This window comes from Balaenoptera ricei, chromosome 3 (genome assembly GCF_028023285.1).
Source record: "Balaenoptera ricei isolate mBalRic1 chromosome 3, mBalRic1.hap2, whole genome shotgun sequence".
In the NCBI taxonomy this organism is placed as follows: Eukaryota; Metazoa; Chordata; class Mammalia; order Artiodactyla; family Balaenopteridae; genus Balaenoptera; species Balaenoptera ricei.
This window is the reverse complement of record NC_082641.1, coordinates 171028561-171045434: the sequence shown is the minus strand read 5'-3', so window position 1 is coordinate 171045434 and position 16874 is coordinate 171028561. Positions and strand designations below refer to the sequence as shown.

Here is a 16874-nt window from a genome sequence, read left to right as displayed (position 1 = left end):
GGAAATGTCACCACAGCAGTTAAATACACCTAGCTTTTTGGTTTTTTTAAAAAAATAAAACTTAATTGGGAATGATTTTTTTCTGAGATTTTTTTTTTTTATGGGGACCATTTTTTAACGTCTTTATCGAATTTGTTACAACATTGGTTTCTTGGCTGCAAGGCATGTGGGATCTTAGCTCCCCAACCAGGGATCGAACCCGCACCCCCCGCATTGGAAGGTGAAGTCCCAACCACTGGACCGCCAGGGAAGTCCCTGGAATGATTTTAGATTTACAGATTAAGTTGTGAAGATAGTGCAAATGTTCCCATTTACTTACCCCTCACCCAGCTTCCCCTGATATTAACATCTTATGCAACTAGAGTACGTTTGTCAAAACTAAGAAAGTAACATGGGAACAATATCATTAGCTATCAACTTTATTGGGATCATATGTTTTTCAGTGAATTCCCTTTTTCTGTTCTAGGATCCCAAATTGCATTTAGCATATAGCTTTTAATTAAATGCAATTGGAGCTAATACTTGTATAGCCAAGGTCATTTAAGAAATTAAATCCTATGATTCCCATTCTCCAGTGCAAAATGTCACTAATCCTCTCAATCCAATCTCTTTGAAGAAGTGTTTTGGTCCTGGGAATATTGATGCTACCCATCTCTCCAGGTTTTAACTTGATCCATCTCTCAAAAGGTGCTTATAAGTCTGGCTTCCCATACGAGTGCCTTGGGGCTGGACTCCTGGGTGTCTTTCAGTCTGAAATCAAGATCACATTACGTCTTTCAACAGAATTCTTACTGTAGAGGAGTTCAATGTGCTTGCTTCTCCAAGGATGACAATTACGTCTACGCAGGCTTGAAAGATCGCTCCATAATCGTCTGGAGTGTGCTGGATGGTGAGTCATTTTGCTTTGCAGGTAGGACTGAGCTTACATCTGGGAATGAAGGACTCTGTTCTGGATCCTGGCCATTAGAGGGCCCCACTCCAGCCTCCCCTAGCTGGGTCCCTCTGCTTAGGGAAGTATCTGCAGGCTCAGGGGACAGACCCAATGGGAGCTTACCTCCTCTTCTAGACCCATGCTCTGGGTACCTAGAACTCCAGAACACCCTCCCCACCTGCCCAGGAGCCCTCTTTCGGGCCTGTGCAGGCCTCTTCCCCAGCTCTATCCTTCTGAAAGTGGGCTGTGCCTCTTGTGTAAACACCCCCAGGCTTGGAGGGTGGTCTTGGAGTGGTGTGCATGGAGTCTGGATGTGTGAGCTAGGTTGGGGGGTTCACATGTATGTGTCTGAGGCCCCTAGGGATATAAGATGGAGCTGGATGTGGGAAGAGAAGGGGGCAAGCCACAGACAGCTGGGCTCTCCCACACCATTACATTCTGGCATGGAACTGAGGAGCCCAAGAATCCTCAACCCAAACCTGACCTTCCAGGTGGTTCTGAAGGTACATCCATCAGTGTAGAAGGATAGAACATGTTTCATTTAATAGCTTATTAGCTAGATTTGCAATGTTCACATGTTGTATCTTACAAGATGTTGACCTTCATTCATTCTCTTTCCTTAGGCCCTGTAAATGTTTGGGGCATCTTAAGATCATCCACTTTGAAAACCTCACATCTCTCGCTCTGTTCAATATTACACTAAGGACATAGTAACAGGAGTTAACATTTCTTGTATCCTGGGTACTGTCACCATGCCATTTAATTCTCTCAATAAGCATCACCATTTTACCAAATTTGAGGCTCTGAGAGATGGGGTGGGCTGTGGCTTCAAGCTGGTCTGCCTGATCCCCATGGTCACCTTTGTCACATTCTCCTATAGAGAAAGGAACCCTTATGACACTGGCAGGGGTTTAGGAGCTATTGCTATCCCCATCTGACAAATGAAGAAGCTGAAGTTCAGAGTGATTAAGGAACTTTCCCAAGGTCACAAAGCAAGTAAGTGGCTGAGTGAATATCAGGTAGAGTTGAATACATTGTAATCGAATACAGTATAACTGAAAACATTGTGATTGAATCATTATAATTGAATACATTATAATCTAATACATTGTAATTGAGTACATTATAATCCAATACATTGTAGTCTAATACAGAGTAACAAAGATGTCTGGCCAAAAGATGATGGCTCAGAAGGTGAGGTCTGTGGATTGTGGCCTTAAAAGCCCATCCTGTGCAGGTTCACAACCTGTCTTCCCATTCCTCCTCCAATAATAATATCTACTGAATTCGCTCTGGCTGAAACTGGTAGTTAGCACCTGACATGCATGACATCTGCAAATCTTCAGAATTCCTCTCAGCAGGTAGGCTCAGTTATGGTTCCCATATTGCAGATGAAGCAAGAGGGACTCTGAGAGGTTGGCTTTCATGCCTAAGCTAGTAAAGGGCATTGCAGAGATTTGACCCCATGCAGCCAACTCTCAATGTGTGAGATTGGATCTCTGTGGCCACATTTTTATCATTTGTGCCCCCCCCTCCACTTCCCCCGACAGGCACACTGCTGGCCATCCAGTTTGTCCATGCCGTGATGAACAGAATCATCCCAACCTCCAATGGCTTCATTGCCCCCACCAGACATGGCTATCTCATCCGTGAACGTTTCCAGTGCCCTTCGTCAAGAATCTCACAACAGGACCCTCTCAAGAACTTCAAAAAATAGTGTGGATGGTCAAATCCAGGCAGAGAGAAGAGCTGGCTGCTGCTGCAGGAGCACTCCAGGACTCGAGATCAGGGAGTGCCCAGGGAAACGAATCTAAATCAAACAAATGCTCACAAGTCTGCCTGCTAGTGTAAAAACCCCCTGTGTCTCCAGTGAGTTAGCCCTATTCAATCTGAAGCAAAAAGACTGTATGTGTTGATGTATATCTGGACCCAAGCCTGCGATTATGTGACCCAGACCTTGCTTCCTACCATCTTTCTGGTTTTTTCTCCTCCTTGTCAGCTCCATTCACAGACCCATCACCCCCAAGTTAGCAACATGACAGCAAAGTTCAGTAGAAAAGAGAGTTTCCCTTTTCCAACAGTTTGAACCAAAGTCCTGATTCTAAGTCTGTTAGCCCCAATTAGCTCATACACCCATCCCGGATCACAAAGCTATCTCTGGGGAGAATGCAGCACTCTGATTGGTGGGCCTGACCCCATGCCCATCCAGGCTGAGGATGGAGTCAACACCACCCAATCACGTAGACTGAGAAGGGGAGAGGCTATTCCCCAGGGAAACTAGGGTGCTTGTACCAGGTCAAGGGGGGGATGGATGGATGTGAGACCAACCAAAACACAAATATGGACCACAGAGCTTTATAGATTATAAAGCACCAGGTGCTGTAGTCTGATCCTTATCACAGCCCATACGTCAGGGAGGGCAGGAGTTTCTTCATCCATTTCAGAGATGAAGAAACAGCCTTGCAGAGGTAGCTGTGATTTGCTCAAAATCATGAGCCTGAGGTGCAAGAACTCTGAGAAATGAAAGCCCAGAGCCTTCCTGTCCCAATTATTATTGGGACCACCTCACTTTAATTTTAGACTCAGAAGCACAAACATCAATTCCATGGGTGGCACATTCAAGTGCCCACAGGGGCCAACGAGTAATCTAGATGATTGCTGTGCACCTGGGTGACCAGCAGAGAGTGATAGTGACAATGGGAACATGGAGGGCACTGCTGTGTCTTGGGTAGACATGGGTACCTTGACTATACCCCAGAATCACCATGGGGAAAGCAGCCTACTGGTGCCAGAGCTTCCTGTTGTCATAAGTAAAGCCAGAAATCCAAACTTTTATGAGAAATGTTCTCATTTTTAAAAGTTGGCAATTGGCTCAAATTTACACTTATAGGCACATTTGGCCCATGTCTCTAGTTCCTGAGCTGACTCATGACCCAACTTGGCATTAAACCAGTAAACCTGTTATCATTCTTCCATCTCTACTCCCTGGCTCCCACACTTTGAGAATAATGATACTTTTTATCTTAAAAACTGGAGGCTCTTGGAAGCAGATGGAAAAAGTTACCGACATCTCCCTGCTGTGCTTTTGGACCACCTCTGCCTTGTGCAAGTTCAACAGTCCAACTGTTTGCGCTCCACTTAAATGGCTCTTTCTTCTTTGCCTGCAGCCTTCTAAAAGCCCCACTTGCTTCTGGGGCTTTTGCTATATGGATAGTAGAGTCCAAACCTTCAAGGTGCTATTCCTTCCTTCCCCCCCTCCCATTGGATTCCAGACAAGAGTTTCAGAAAAAACAACCTTAGAAACAGAGGCTTTTGAGCTGCATGTGACCTGATTCTCATTCAGTTGTTTCTCAAACAAGTGTTCCAATGAGGGCTTTGACAGTTCTGCAAACGTTACTTAGCATCAAATTCCATTAAAAAATATTTTATAACTGTAATTTTAAAATACATGTTGGGTAGCATTTTTTTAAGGTGTTGGAGATAACTAACGTAGGATTCTCCTGCCATCTCCATTTAACTTAGATTGTGAAGGGAGCCCTTGAAAAAATAGCTACTCCTTGCCACCACGTCTTCTGTGAATCAGGGGTTTACCCAACGCAGAAATAAAGTGGATGTGACTAAGATTTCAGCTACAACTTCTGGCTTAAAATGTGTGTGTCCACCTCAACAGCCTCAGTGAGAATCAACTGCTTTGTACGTAAACACTAATTTGAACATAGGAAAGAAATTTTTACTAATAAAATGCTACTCCGAATTGTTGCTTACATTGGGGTTTTTGTAGTGAGTTTTCATTTGAGAAGGTGTTTGGTTGCTATGAATGTTTGACAAGCACTGTGCTTTGCAGCGGAGTGACTTGCTTGAAGTCCCCCAGCCATGGTGGAGCCAGAGTGAGAGCGTGGTTATTGTGTGAACAGGACTATATTAACACACTATCCAAACTGGGACACTTCTAGAGAGTGAAAAGGAATGCTCTTAACAAGTACTCTGGGACAACTACAAGAAACTGGACTGTCCCAGGGCAATTGGAATATACAGCCCCTCTAGTTGCAGCAGGAATTAATTTATATTAAATTCTAAAGGGTCCTTTTAAAAGTGACATATAAGTAACATATAACATTATATTAGTCTCAGGTGTACAACATAATGATTCGATATTTGTATATATTGTGAAATGATCACAGTAAGTCTAGTTAATATCCATCACTACACATAGTTACAATTTTTTTCTTGTGATAAGAACTTTGCTTTTAATTGAAGTGTAGTTGATTTACAACTATACTTATACTTATTACCTATGTTAATTTCAGGTGTACTGCAAAGTGATTCATACGTATGTATACACACACACACACACACACACACACACTTTTTCAGATTATTTTCCCTTATAGAATATTACAAAATATTGAGTACAGTTCCCTGTGCTATACAGTGGGTCCTTGTTGGTTATCTATTTTATATATAGTAGTGTGTACATATTAATCCCAAACTCCTAATTTATCCCTCCCCCTCCTTTCCCCTTTGGTAACCGTAAGTTTTATTTATTTATTTATTTATTTATTTATTTAAATTAATTAATTACTTTTTATTTTTTGGCTGCATTGGGTCTTCGTTGTTATGAGCAGGCTTTCTATAGTTGCGGCTAGCGGGGGCTACTCTTCGTTGTGGTGCGTGGGCTTCTCATTGCGGTGGCCTCTCTTGTTGCGGAGCACAGGCTCTAGGCATGCGGGCTTCAGTAGTTGCAGTGCGTGGGCTCAGTAGCTGTGGCTTGCAGGCTCCAGAGAGCAGGCTCAGTAGTTGTAGCACATGGGCTGAGTTGCTCCACGGCATGTCAGATCTTTCCCAGACCAGGGCTCGAACCCATGTCCCCTGCATTGGCAGGCGGATTCTTAACCACTGCGCCACAGGGAAGCCCCCATAAATTTGTTTTATATGTCTGTGGGTCTATTTCTGTTTTGTATATAAGTTCATTTGTATCTTTTTTTTTATATTCCACATATAAGTGATATCATATAATATTTGTCTTTCTCTGTCTGGCTTACTTCACTTAGTTTGATAATGTCTACGTCCAACCATGTTGCTGCAAACGTCATTATTTCATTATTTTTTTGATAAGAACTTTTAAGACCTATTCTCCTAGCAACTTTCAAATATATAATACAGTATTATTAACTATAGTCACCACATTGTACATTACGTCTCCAGGACTATTTATCATAAATTTTTTTTTGATGAGAAATCAGCTTCTTTATTAGGTAGTTATGTAAATAATAATAATACATATTCATGGCAAGCAAATCAAATAGAACAGAGGAATAAGAAGGACATAAGGTAAAAATAAGAAGTAGGGTGATCATGGTGACCCTGTTTATAGGGGACTATCCCAGTTAAAAGTGAAAGGCCCATGTCCTGATAACCCTTCAGTCACTGGGAAATCAAGACATCTGGTCACCCAAACAGCTCTTAATTCCCCAATTCCTCTCCCCAGGGATGTACCTTTTGCCCAACTTCACCCATTTCACCCACCCCCACCCCCTGCCTCTGGCAACCACCAATCTGTTTTCTGTATCTATGAGTTTGGGGGGGTTTTAGTTAATTAAAATTTTTTAACTTTAAAAGCCTAGAGATTTTTAAATTTATTTACTTAACTTGAAAACACTCGGGACTTCCCTGGTAGCGCAGTGGTTAAGAATCCGCCTGCCAATGCAGGGACACGGGTTTGAGCCCTGGTCCAGGAAGATCCCACAGGCTGCAGGGCAACTAAGCCCGTGCGCCACAACTACTGAGCCTGCGCTCTAGAGCCCATGAGCCACAACTACTGACCCCGTGTGCTGCAACTACTGAAGTCCGCACGCCTAGAGCCTGTGCTCCTCAACAAAGACAAGCCACCACGATGAGAGGCCTGCTCAGCGAACTGAAGAGTAGCCCCCGCTTGCCGCCAACTAGAGAAAGCCCGCATGCAGCAATGAAGACCCAACACAGCCAAACATAAATAAATAAATAAATTTATAAAAAAAAAAGAAAATGCTCAAACCCACAGCAAAGTTGCAATATTGAGAACAATGAACACGCATTTAGTTACTCTCGAGATTCCCCGATTGCCCTATCGCTGCCAATCTCCTGCTAAACCAGTTCAAAGTGACAGCTGGGACTAGGGTGAGGAGAGTGGGGCACTCAGACACAAAGTTTAAGAGGCACCAAAGAAATTCAACCATCAAAATAAACATTGTATTACCATAACTTTTTAATCAAAATGAATAAAAATGCATGATAAACAAAATACCAACATTTTAAATAAAAATAGGATCTGATCCTGTACTTGGCACAAACTTTCCTCACTCTCCTCATCCTAATTCCGGCCCTGGTGATATCAAGACACTTCAGTCCCTAAATACGTCAGGAGGCATCTTTAAGGAATAAGGTCATTCTCCTACATAGCTGCATTCACCTACCAAAACTAACAATCATTATTTAATATCTTTTAATAGGCATTCCTACTTTTCCTAATTAGCCCTAAAACATTCCTAATTAGCTGCTTCTTTCAAACTAGGACCCAATCAAGATTTCTTCACACATTGCATTGCATTTGGTTGTTTTGTCTATTTAGCCTCTTATATTCTAGAGCAGTAGTCAGCAAGCCACAGCCTGCATGCTTGTTTTTGTTTTTTAAAAAAATATTTATTTATTTATTTAGGCTGTGCTGGGTCTTGGTTGCTGCATGCAGGATCTTTTTTTTAGTTGCAGCACGTGGGCTTCTTAGTTGCCACATTCTGACTCTTAGTTGTGGCATGCAAGTGGGATCTAGTTCCCCGACCAGGGATCAAACCTGGGCCCCCTGCATTGGAAGCGTGGAGACTTAACCACTGGACCACCAGGGAAGTCCCTGCATGCCTGTTTTTGTAAATAAAGTTTTATTGGAACACAGCCATGCCTGTTCATTCGCATATTGCCTACAGCTGTTTTCATGCTACAGTGACAGAGAATGTATGGCCCCAAAGCCAAAAATATTTATAATCTGGCCCTTTATATTTATCTATATTATACATATTTATATTATACACATTAATATTGTATATATAATATATAAATATTATATAATAAGCATACATATTTGTATTATATATAATATTTATAATATTTTTATTATATATTTATTTTTGTGTGTGTATATAAAAAGTTTTTATTTTTATTTATTTTTTTAATTTTTATTTTTTTAACATCTTTATTGGAGTATAATTGCTTTACAATGGTGTGTTAATTTCTGCTTTATAACAAAGTGAATCAGCTATACATATACATATATCCCCATATCCCCTCCCTCTTGCGTCTCCCTCCCACCCTCCCTATCCCACCCCTCTAGGTGGTCACAAAGCACTGAGCTGATCTCCCTGTGCTATGTGCCTGCTTCCCACTAGCTATCTATTTTACATTTGGTAGTGTATATATGTCCATGCCACTATCTCATTTCGTCCCAGCTTACCCTTCCCCCTCCCCGTGTCCTCAAATCCATTCACTATGTCTGTGCCTTTATTCCTTTCTTTCTTTCTTTCTTTAAAATATAAAATATTTACAATCTGCCAATCCTGGTCTTAAAAAGCTTGATAAGATTTAGGGTAAACATGTTTTTTAAGAGACTATTTTGGGGAGCAGTTTAGGTTCACAGCAAAATTGAGTGGAAGGTACAGAGATTTCTCATATACCCCCTGCCCCTACACATGTGTAATTTCCCTCATTATCCACATCCCTCACCAGAGCAATACATTTGTTACACTTGAGGAACATACATTGACACCTCATCATCACAAGGTAAACAGTTTTGACAAGACTACTTCATAGGTTTTGACATGACTACTTCATAGGAGTATTAGTTAGCTATTGCTGCATAACAAATCACCTCAAATTTAGCAGCTGAAAAGAACAGCCATTTATTCTCTCACAGTGTCTGTGGATCAGGAGTCTGGGCACAGTGTGGCTGGGCTCTCTGTTCAGGGTTCACAAGGTGTCAGAGGGGCTAGGATCTCACAGTCAGGCTCAGAGCCCTGGTGCATGCTCCTTCATAACTGAGTTCCTTGCAACTGTAGGACTGTGGCTCTCAGCTCCCAGAAGCTGCCTCTTTCCAAAGGCAGATCACGACATGGCTGGTGCCTCCTTCAAGGCCAACAGGATCACACCTCTCTGCTGCTTCAAGGCTCTGACTTCCAGACTCTTTTAAAGGGTGCCCCTGGTTATGTCAGGCCCACCTAGCATAATCTGTCTTCTGATGAATTAAAAATCAACTCATTTGGGACCTTAAATACACCTGCAAATTCCCTTCACCTTCGCCGTGTAGCATAACCTAAATGTAAACGTGACATCCATTACGTTCCCAGGCCCTCCCACACTCCAGGATGGGAGACGGGGCAGGGCACTCACACCAGGGCATGAGAATCTCCAGCAGCCTTCGAATTCTGTTACAACACGTGATTCTGGACTTTAGAGATTTTGATCCTAATGTTTGTCACCTGGGAAGACTTAGGTTAGTTCAAAATAAGATCTTTTGATCTTCTTAACTTTGCCAAAATACTGTCCAACAAAAGACCCACCTAAGAATCTTACCATAATGCCATTAAATTAGACAAATGGTAAGGACATTTGTGTTCCAAATTTATCTAAACTCTCTAGCTAAACTGTCAACTCTAAGGTTTTCATTTTTTTTCTAATTTTTATTTAAAAATTTTTAAAATTATTTTTTATTTTTATACAAACCATTTTAACTTTCTAAATTGATGTATAGTTGATTTACAATGTTGTGTTAGTTTCAGGTGTACATCAAAGTGATTCATATGTATATATATATATATATTCTTTTTCAGATTCTTTTCCATTATAGGTTATTACAAGATATTGATTATAGTTTCCTGTGCTATACAATAGGTCCTGTTGTTTATCTGTAAGGTTTTCAATTTAATCTGTGTAGATGAGAATAGTAAAGAAAAAAATTAGCTTAGCAACTTTTTATGCTTTATAAAAATGAGAATGAAAAGATGTACGTGTACTATTGCCCACATGTTGAACACACGCACTCATACACACAAACATGCACATATTCGTGCATCCTTCAGAACTCACACACGCCCAAGGTGGAATTGGTTTGTGGTTGTCCATTCTCCAAATGAGTGAGGGCTTCCTTTGACCCTGTGAGACCTATTAAAAGAATGGAAAACTCAGTGATCCTTGTGGAAGGGGGGCCTTGTGTGAGGACCCTAGGGCGTATCAGAAGCCAACATGTGTCGTTGATTCTCGGGATAGGGACTGTTGCCAGGGGGTGTTGGTGTGGAAAGGGCTGTCCAGACTCCGGTGGCCTCCGAATGTGGTTCAGGCGGCCTTAGCTGCTGTTCAGACAGGAATGTAGTGAAACTGAGCAGAATCCCTTTGTGGGCTGGGAGCTATGAATCCTCAATGCTTCCTTACCCCTCGCCCCCACATCCACCCAGCGCCACTCCCTCTGTGCTTTACCTTCTAAATATCCCTCCCTTCCACCCCCTTCTCTCCACCTCCTCTGCTCCCATCCTGGTCTAAACCACCATCATCCTTTGCCTGCCTAAATGATGAAACAGCCTCCCTGCACCCTCCCTGGCTCCCCTCCAATCACTTCCCTGCAGAGTAGTCAGAGTACTTGCTTCCAACTTCAAAGCTGCTCAAACAGTTCCTTGTGCAGAACCCATGCGCAGTTTCTACCAGCACTAAATGCCAAGACCAAAAGCCTTAACTCATCTCATAAGAATGAGTAGCCTGCCCCCTCTGTCCTCTCCATTCTTATTCTGCTCTCTCTCTCTCTTTCTCTCTTTCTTCCTCCCATTCATCTGCAGTCCAACAACACTGGTCTTTTTGTTTTTTCTTTTTTTTTAAGTTCTTCAAATGTGCCACACTCTTCCCCACCACAGGGCCTCTGCACAGCCATCCCCCCTGACTTTCATGGTGAACACCTACATATCGTTCAGAACTCAGCTAGAATGGAAAGCTTCCTCTGGGAAGCTGTTCTCATCCCCTGCTAGTCTGGGTTAAGTCCCCTGGGTGGCAGAAGGTATTTTCCAAAAATGGTCATGGCAATATTTCCTATCCCCCATGCTATTCCAGAACCTGGCCACTCACCACGTTCTGGGGTCTGTTGGCCCTCCTCTTGAATTTGGGAGGGACTTTTGATTCTGTGTGACTTGCAAAGGTAGATCAGAAAAGGCTGTAAGTCTTCCACCCGGCTCACTTACTCCTCTCAGGATGATTGGTTTTGGAACCTAGCTGCCATATTGTGAGGAAGCTCAGGATGCATGAGGAGGCCACAGGTAGGCAATCCTGGCAACAGCCCCAGCACTGGTCTCAACCTACAGCCAGAAGCCACTGACAGACATGTGAGCGAGTAAACCTTCAGAGGATTCCAGTCTTAGCCTTGCAGCCACCCAGCTGACATTGAGGGGCTAAGGATGAGCTATTCCTGCCAAGCCTGCCCAAATTGTAGATTGGAGAGAAAAATAAATGTTCTTATCATTGTAAATCTCTAAATCTTGAGATGGTTTGTAACACAGCCATAGTAACTGGAACATAGTAACTATTACACTTGTACCTTCTCTTTGAAGGTATCTGTTACAGTTGAAAGTATCTGTTACAGTTGAAACCTTACATCTGTGTTTGTGATTATTTGATTCCTATCATTCTTGAAAGACTGATGACTCCGTGAGGGTAAAAGCCTTGTCAGTTTTGTTCACCATACTACTCCTGACCCCTGGCAAATGATGCACTCATTGCCAATGCGCAGCCAACTCAGCTTTCCTGCACCTCTTCATATATAAAAAGAGATACCAAATAAAGATGATGTGCAAGAGACTGTGGATGGCAGAGGAGAGGTCGGGTAGCTTCTTGAAAGAGAGGACATTTGGGTTGTAGTTTGCAGGATGTGTAGGGTGCTTTCTGTGTAATGAAGAGATAGAACGGGGCTTTCAGCAAGGGAAATAAGATGTGCTGATGTACGGGGCCAGGAAGCAGCCAAGCTAGGCAGACATTGACAGGAGGTTCTGCACAGAGAGAGGGCAGCTTGCTTGGGTGGAAAATTCTGCAGGAACAGGTTCCTAAGGGCCAGGTTTTTATTACCTTCAATGCTGCATGTAGGTGCTTAGATTTCATTCACAAGAAATAGGAAGATCTTGGAGATTTGGAAGCAGCTGTGGAATGATCTCAATTCTTGATAGCACTGGGACTGGAAAAACTGGTTAAGAGACTCCCGAACTGGTCCAGTGGGGAAGTGATGGGATCAGGACTAGAGAAGCGAAGATAACAGGATCAGGACTAAGTCAAGAGCAATTTAGCAAAAGTTCACCCTAGGGTCCTGTATTAGGGTGCTGTGTGCCCATATCCCGTTGTTACATCAACCCTATAAAGCAGGGGTCCAGAACACTTTTTTAGTGAATATATCAGGCGTGTAGATCTAAGCATCTGTCGCAGCTATTCACCCTGCTGCTGTAGCGCAAAGATAGCCAGAAATGACCGGTAAACGAGTGGGCGTGCCTGTGTTCCAACAAAACTTTTACAGACACCGAAATTTGAATTTCATAGTATTTTCACGTGTCACGGAATAGTCTTCTCCGATTTTTTCCAACTTTTAAAATTGTAAAAACCATTCTGAGCTTGCTTGTGGGGCCGGACAAAAGCAGGCAGCAGCTCTTGGTTTGCCCACACGTGGTATATAAAGCGTTTTAGTAGCATTTCAGTTTTAAAAGTAAGATCTTACAGGAAACCTTCAAGAAGCCCCGCCTTCCCTGGCGTCACCAGGCCTCGCCCCCAGGGCGGGGCCAGCGCATGCGCGGCCGGGCCTCGGGCGGGGGCGGGGCGGGCCGCGGCTCCGACTTCCAACATGGCGCACGCTGGCGGCGGCGGTGGCGGCCCCGCGGGCCGGGGGCTGAGCGGCGCCCGCTGGGGTCGCTCGGGCTCTGCGGGCCACGAGAAGCTGCCGGTGCACGTAAGTGGTGGGCCAGCCCTCCCTGGGAGACCCCCGTCGTCCGGCCCCCGCAGGCCGACGCCCCCCACCGGGCCCCGCCCGGACTTCGGCCTCCCCTTCGCGCGGCCCCGGACCCCCGACTCCTCACCTCCGCCCCTCGGATGCCCGGCCCGTGCCCCTCCCGCCAGGGACTGCCGCTCCCGTCCCCTCCTCCGCCGACCGCGGCCCACCTGGACCCTCCCCCCTCCCCGCAGGTGGAGGACGCCCTCACCTACCTGGACCAGGTGAAGATCCGCTTCGGCAGCGACCCTGCCACTTACAATGGTTTCCTGGAGATCATGAAGGAGTTCAAAAGCCAGAGGTACCAGCGGGGCCCCTACCCATCCCGGAGGGCCACCCTGGGCCTCACTCTGCCAGAGCGGGGTGGGAGCCCCCAACCTCGGCTGCCCCTCAACAGGGTGACCCCTTGTGCAGGTTGTCGAACTTCTGGGAGCCTCAGTTCCTTCTTCCAAAAAACGAGACGGAAAGGTACCCCCTTGTGGAGCTGTTGCGGGGATTCCTGGAACGAGGGCAGTGATGGGGTGCGGCGAGTGAGGCAGTCGAGCAAGCACAGAGTCGGATCCTGTCTTTACTCAAAATGTTGATTTTCTAAAAGAATTTTGTTCGTTGGGGATTTTTAAAAATTATTTTAGATTTTTTTTTCAAGCACTGCATGAAAATGTTATTTATCTTGATTGTCGAATGTTTTCGCACTCTCTTAAATCTTGTCCCCAAGGTGAGTGCCTCACTTGCCTCACCCCAGTGCCAGGCCTGCTTGGAAATAATGCGCATAAAATGCTTAGTAAGGAACCTGGTACTTAGAAGGCATTTAAAACACATTAGCTGTATTCACAGGCACAGAATCAGGAGGGTTAGAGATAGATGGGGGACCTCCCCATGGATAGTGAGCTTGTTTGACAGGGGCTCACTGAGGCTTAGAGTGGGCCAGGGGTTTGCCCAGATCCACCTTAGGAGCAGGGACGAGACCAGAACTCGGTCCTTCTGACTTAGATTCTCAAGTGTCACATCCCCACTGTGTTGCTTCCGCCTCTGAGGAAATATGGCAGGGCCCGCCTGGTTTCCTTCCACAAGCATGATGCTAAGACCTTGGCCCTGACTGCAGCCCTAAGGGAGACCCTATCTCTCCCCTCAGATTCTTAGCAGCTTTCATACTTGCCGGGCCTTTGACATTTATACATTATAGTCTCTTGCTGGGAACAGCTCCTGTGTCATAGTCTCCCTAATTCATATGAAATGAATCTGTCTCCCATTTAGAGGGCTTTAACCTTCTGTTACTTCTTGGAGCCCAGGACTTGCAGCTGGCTGTCCTGACATTTTCAGAACCTAGCACATGTGCTTGCAGTGTTTCGGGAGCCGTGCTGTGTACATATTCTGTGGGTTTTGCCAGGAAGGCACAGGGAGCCCAGGCCCGGTTGCCTTGGCAGTGGATCACTGTGGGCAGAATCACGCCAGTCACATTTGAGGGTGCTTCATTGTCTGTTGAGGAGCTCATGCCATGGCACGGGTAAGGGAGGAGTCGATTCTGCCTTCAGTTTGCTTCCCGAGACGCTTCTGCCCACTCTCATTCTTCGTTCCAGCATCGATACTCCTGGAGTCATCCGACGAGTGTCACAGCTCTTCCACGAACACCCTGACCTGATTGTTGGATTCAACGCTTTCCTTCCTCTCGGGTACAGAATAGACATTCCCAAGAACGGCAAGTTAAACATACAGTCGCCTCTGTCGAGCCAGGTATGCTGCTGCAGTGGTTTGAGTGATCTGGCCTTAGCACAGCCCACCGTGGTACTCAGGTACTCAGGCCGGACAGCGTAGCTCATGTATTTCACTGCTGGAAAGCTGGTGAAGAGACGATCTTTTTCTTAAAATGCTTCAGCAGAAATCAAAATAGATTGAAACACCTACATAGGTAGCCTCTGCATCCCAAATTGATCCGCTTGGTGGATTTAAATCAAGAGCGGATGTGTCTGTGTGTGTCAGGGAGGCATTCTCCTGACACAGTTGTACGTCCAGTCAAAATAATCGCATCCACAGTCACGGAGGTCTTGGTTTGAGGCTCTCCCCCTGAGCTCACTAGGCAGGCCACACTTATACTTGGGCCTGTGGTCCCTCTGATCACCCTCGGTGCCACCCACAAAATAAAGTGGTGGAGATGCATGTGTGACTAGCCACGTTTATTGTTGCTGTGCTTCACTCACCTGCCAACAGGATCGTTGACTGAGCTCAGGCTTGTGGCTTTGGTCCCTTCTTTCTTGAGTGACAGGTTGCTGCCTCTTCTATCTATGCACTCCCTTCTTGTGTTTGCTCACCAGATCCCCTGAGAAAAAAAAAGCCTGTTTGAGCTTTACTTTTATAAGGTAATGGTTGTCTTTTTCTCTCCTCGGCCCTGTTGCCATTTAGGGCATAACCGTTTGCTACGGGGGTGCTGTCCAGGGCATTGTGGGGTGTTCAGCCGCATCCCTGGCCTCCACCCACTAGGCCCTCACCCAGTCAAGACAGCCAAAAATGTCTCTAGACATAGCCAAGTGTCTCCTGGGAGCAAAAATCACAGCATTGAGAAGTGCTGGTGTAAGTGAACGTGCTCTTTCAACCTCCTCCATCTCTGCCCCAGGGGTTTTTGCAGGGAAGGCAAAAATCTACTCTGGATGCATTTTGTAGGTTTCTCTTCTGATGATAAAGGAGATTGCAGTTTCCTATCAATTAGGGAGTCAGGATTTGAAAAGAGAGCAGTGAGAGGCAATGTGGCAGTGGCTGGTCCCTCTCCGAGGGGGGCTGGCACATAAATTCTGCCTTTTCTCTACACAAGGCAACCTCCACCATCAACACATTGTCTCATTAAAGCCGAGGAGTGCATCTCAGTTTTAAAAAGGAACTTGGAAGCCTTCGGCCACTGAATTCCAAAAGCTTCCATTTCATGTTTGCAAATGGAGCCACGGGATCCAGAGGTAGCGCTCCTTCCTCCAGATGATAAAAGTCTTAGCGGAGATTAATCTTCAGAACAGTCATGGCTAGGGGAGAAAAGCAAGCTCGTTTGCAGGAGTGTGTGCAGGAGCACTTTGCTGAATCTGAAGCGCTGCGTAAACACTGAGTGTCATTACCATCACTCGTTAAGAAAGAGCCAGAGTCCAAGAGCTAAATTGCAGTCCAAGACCTAAATTGCACTCCACGTGTGGAATTCGCCTTCTCAAGTCCTGTCGGAGTAACTGCTCTTGGGGCTGGATCTCCACATGAGCCTCGCCTTCCCTTAAGTAGCCACAAGGCCCCTGCTGCTCCACACACAGCTTCGAGGACTACTGGAGAGATAAGGAGACCGACCAGTCTTGTCTGCCCCTAGGCGGATTTCGTGACCGCAGGTCTATCAACTTGAAGACGGGCTTGATGAGAACTTTCCCTTGATAGCTGCCTACCAGGGCTTTATGGTCTTGCTGCAGCCTGGAAACAGCCATAAGTAGGGCCCCTTCCTCAGGGGGAGAGGTACGTGCCTTTCGTTCCCTCGGGACACGTGCCGCCCACGTGGTTTCAGTCACATCCACGGACCTGCCATGTTTCCAGCCCTGCTTCACACCAGGCGCAAACGCAATGTCCTCTCAGCTTCCTAGAGTCCTTTTCGAATCCACGGTAGCCTGAGAACTTTATAGGGCTCCCTACTCGCCAGTGCCCTGGTGATTTTTTTTTTTTAATTGGTTTTTCTAGCTTCACTATTTTGAAGTATAGCTCCGTGTGTGTGTGTGTGTGTGTGTGTTTTCCATTTTTCATCTCGTCATGTATCCTGTCAACTATCGACAAGGAGGGAATAGTTCTTAGATGCTGAGGAAGATGAATACGTCTTAGCCTGTGGGGAGCCTTCTGCGCAGGGTTTCTCAGCCTTGGCACCGTTGCCACTGGGGCCAGATCCTGCTTCCCTGTGGGGGCCATTCTGTG

The 16874-nt window shown here is 45.4% G+C and overlaps 2 protein-coding genes across 3 annotated transcripts in view; both read left to right on the top strand.

Moving 5' to 3' along the window:
- NWD1 (NACHT and WD repeat domain containing 1) overlaps positions 1–2782 on the top strand; it is a 67369-nt gene extending 64587 nt beyond the window's left edge. Inside the window, 3 exon segments of the mRNA XM_059919160.1 lie at positions 784–889; positions 2482–2643; positions 2646–2782. Of these exon segments, the coding sequence (XP_059775143.1) occupies positions 784–889; positions 2482–2643; positions 2646–2782 (405 nt within the window).
- A 10014-nt stretch (positions 2783–12796) lies between these two features.
- Positions 12797–16874, top strand: part of SIN3B (SIN3 transcription regulator family member B) — a 37707-nt gene continuing 33629 nt past the window's right edge. For both annotated transcript variants that reach the window (XM_059918167.1, XM_059918166.1), the window contains exons 1-3: positions 12797–12917; positions 13151–13257; positions 14534–14687. In XM_059918167.1, coding sequence (XP_059774150.1) covers positions 12813–12917; positions 13151–13257; positions 14534–14687 — 366 coding nt within the window. In that variant the 5' untranslated portion in view covers positions 12797–12812. The remainder of the gene's footprint in view (positions 12918–13150; positions 13258–14533; positions 14688–16874) is intronic.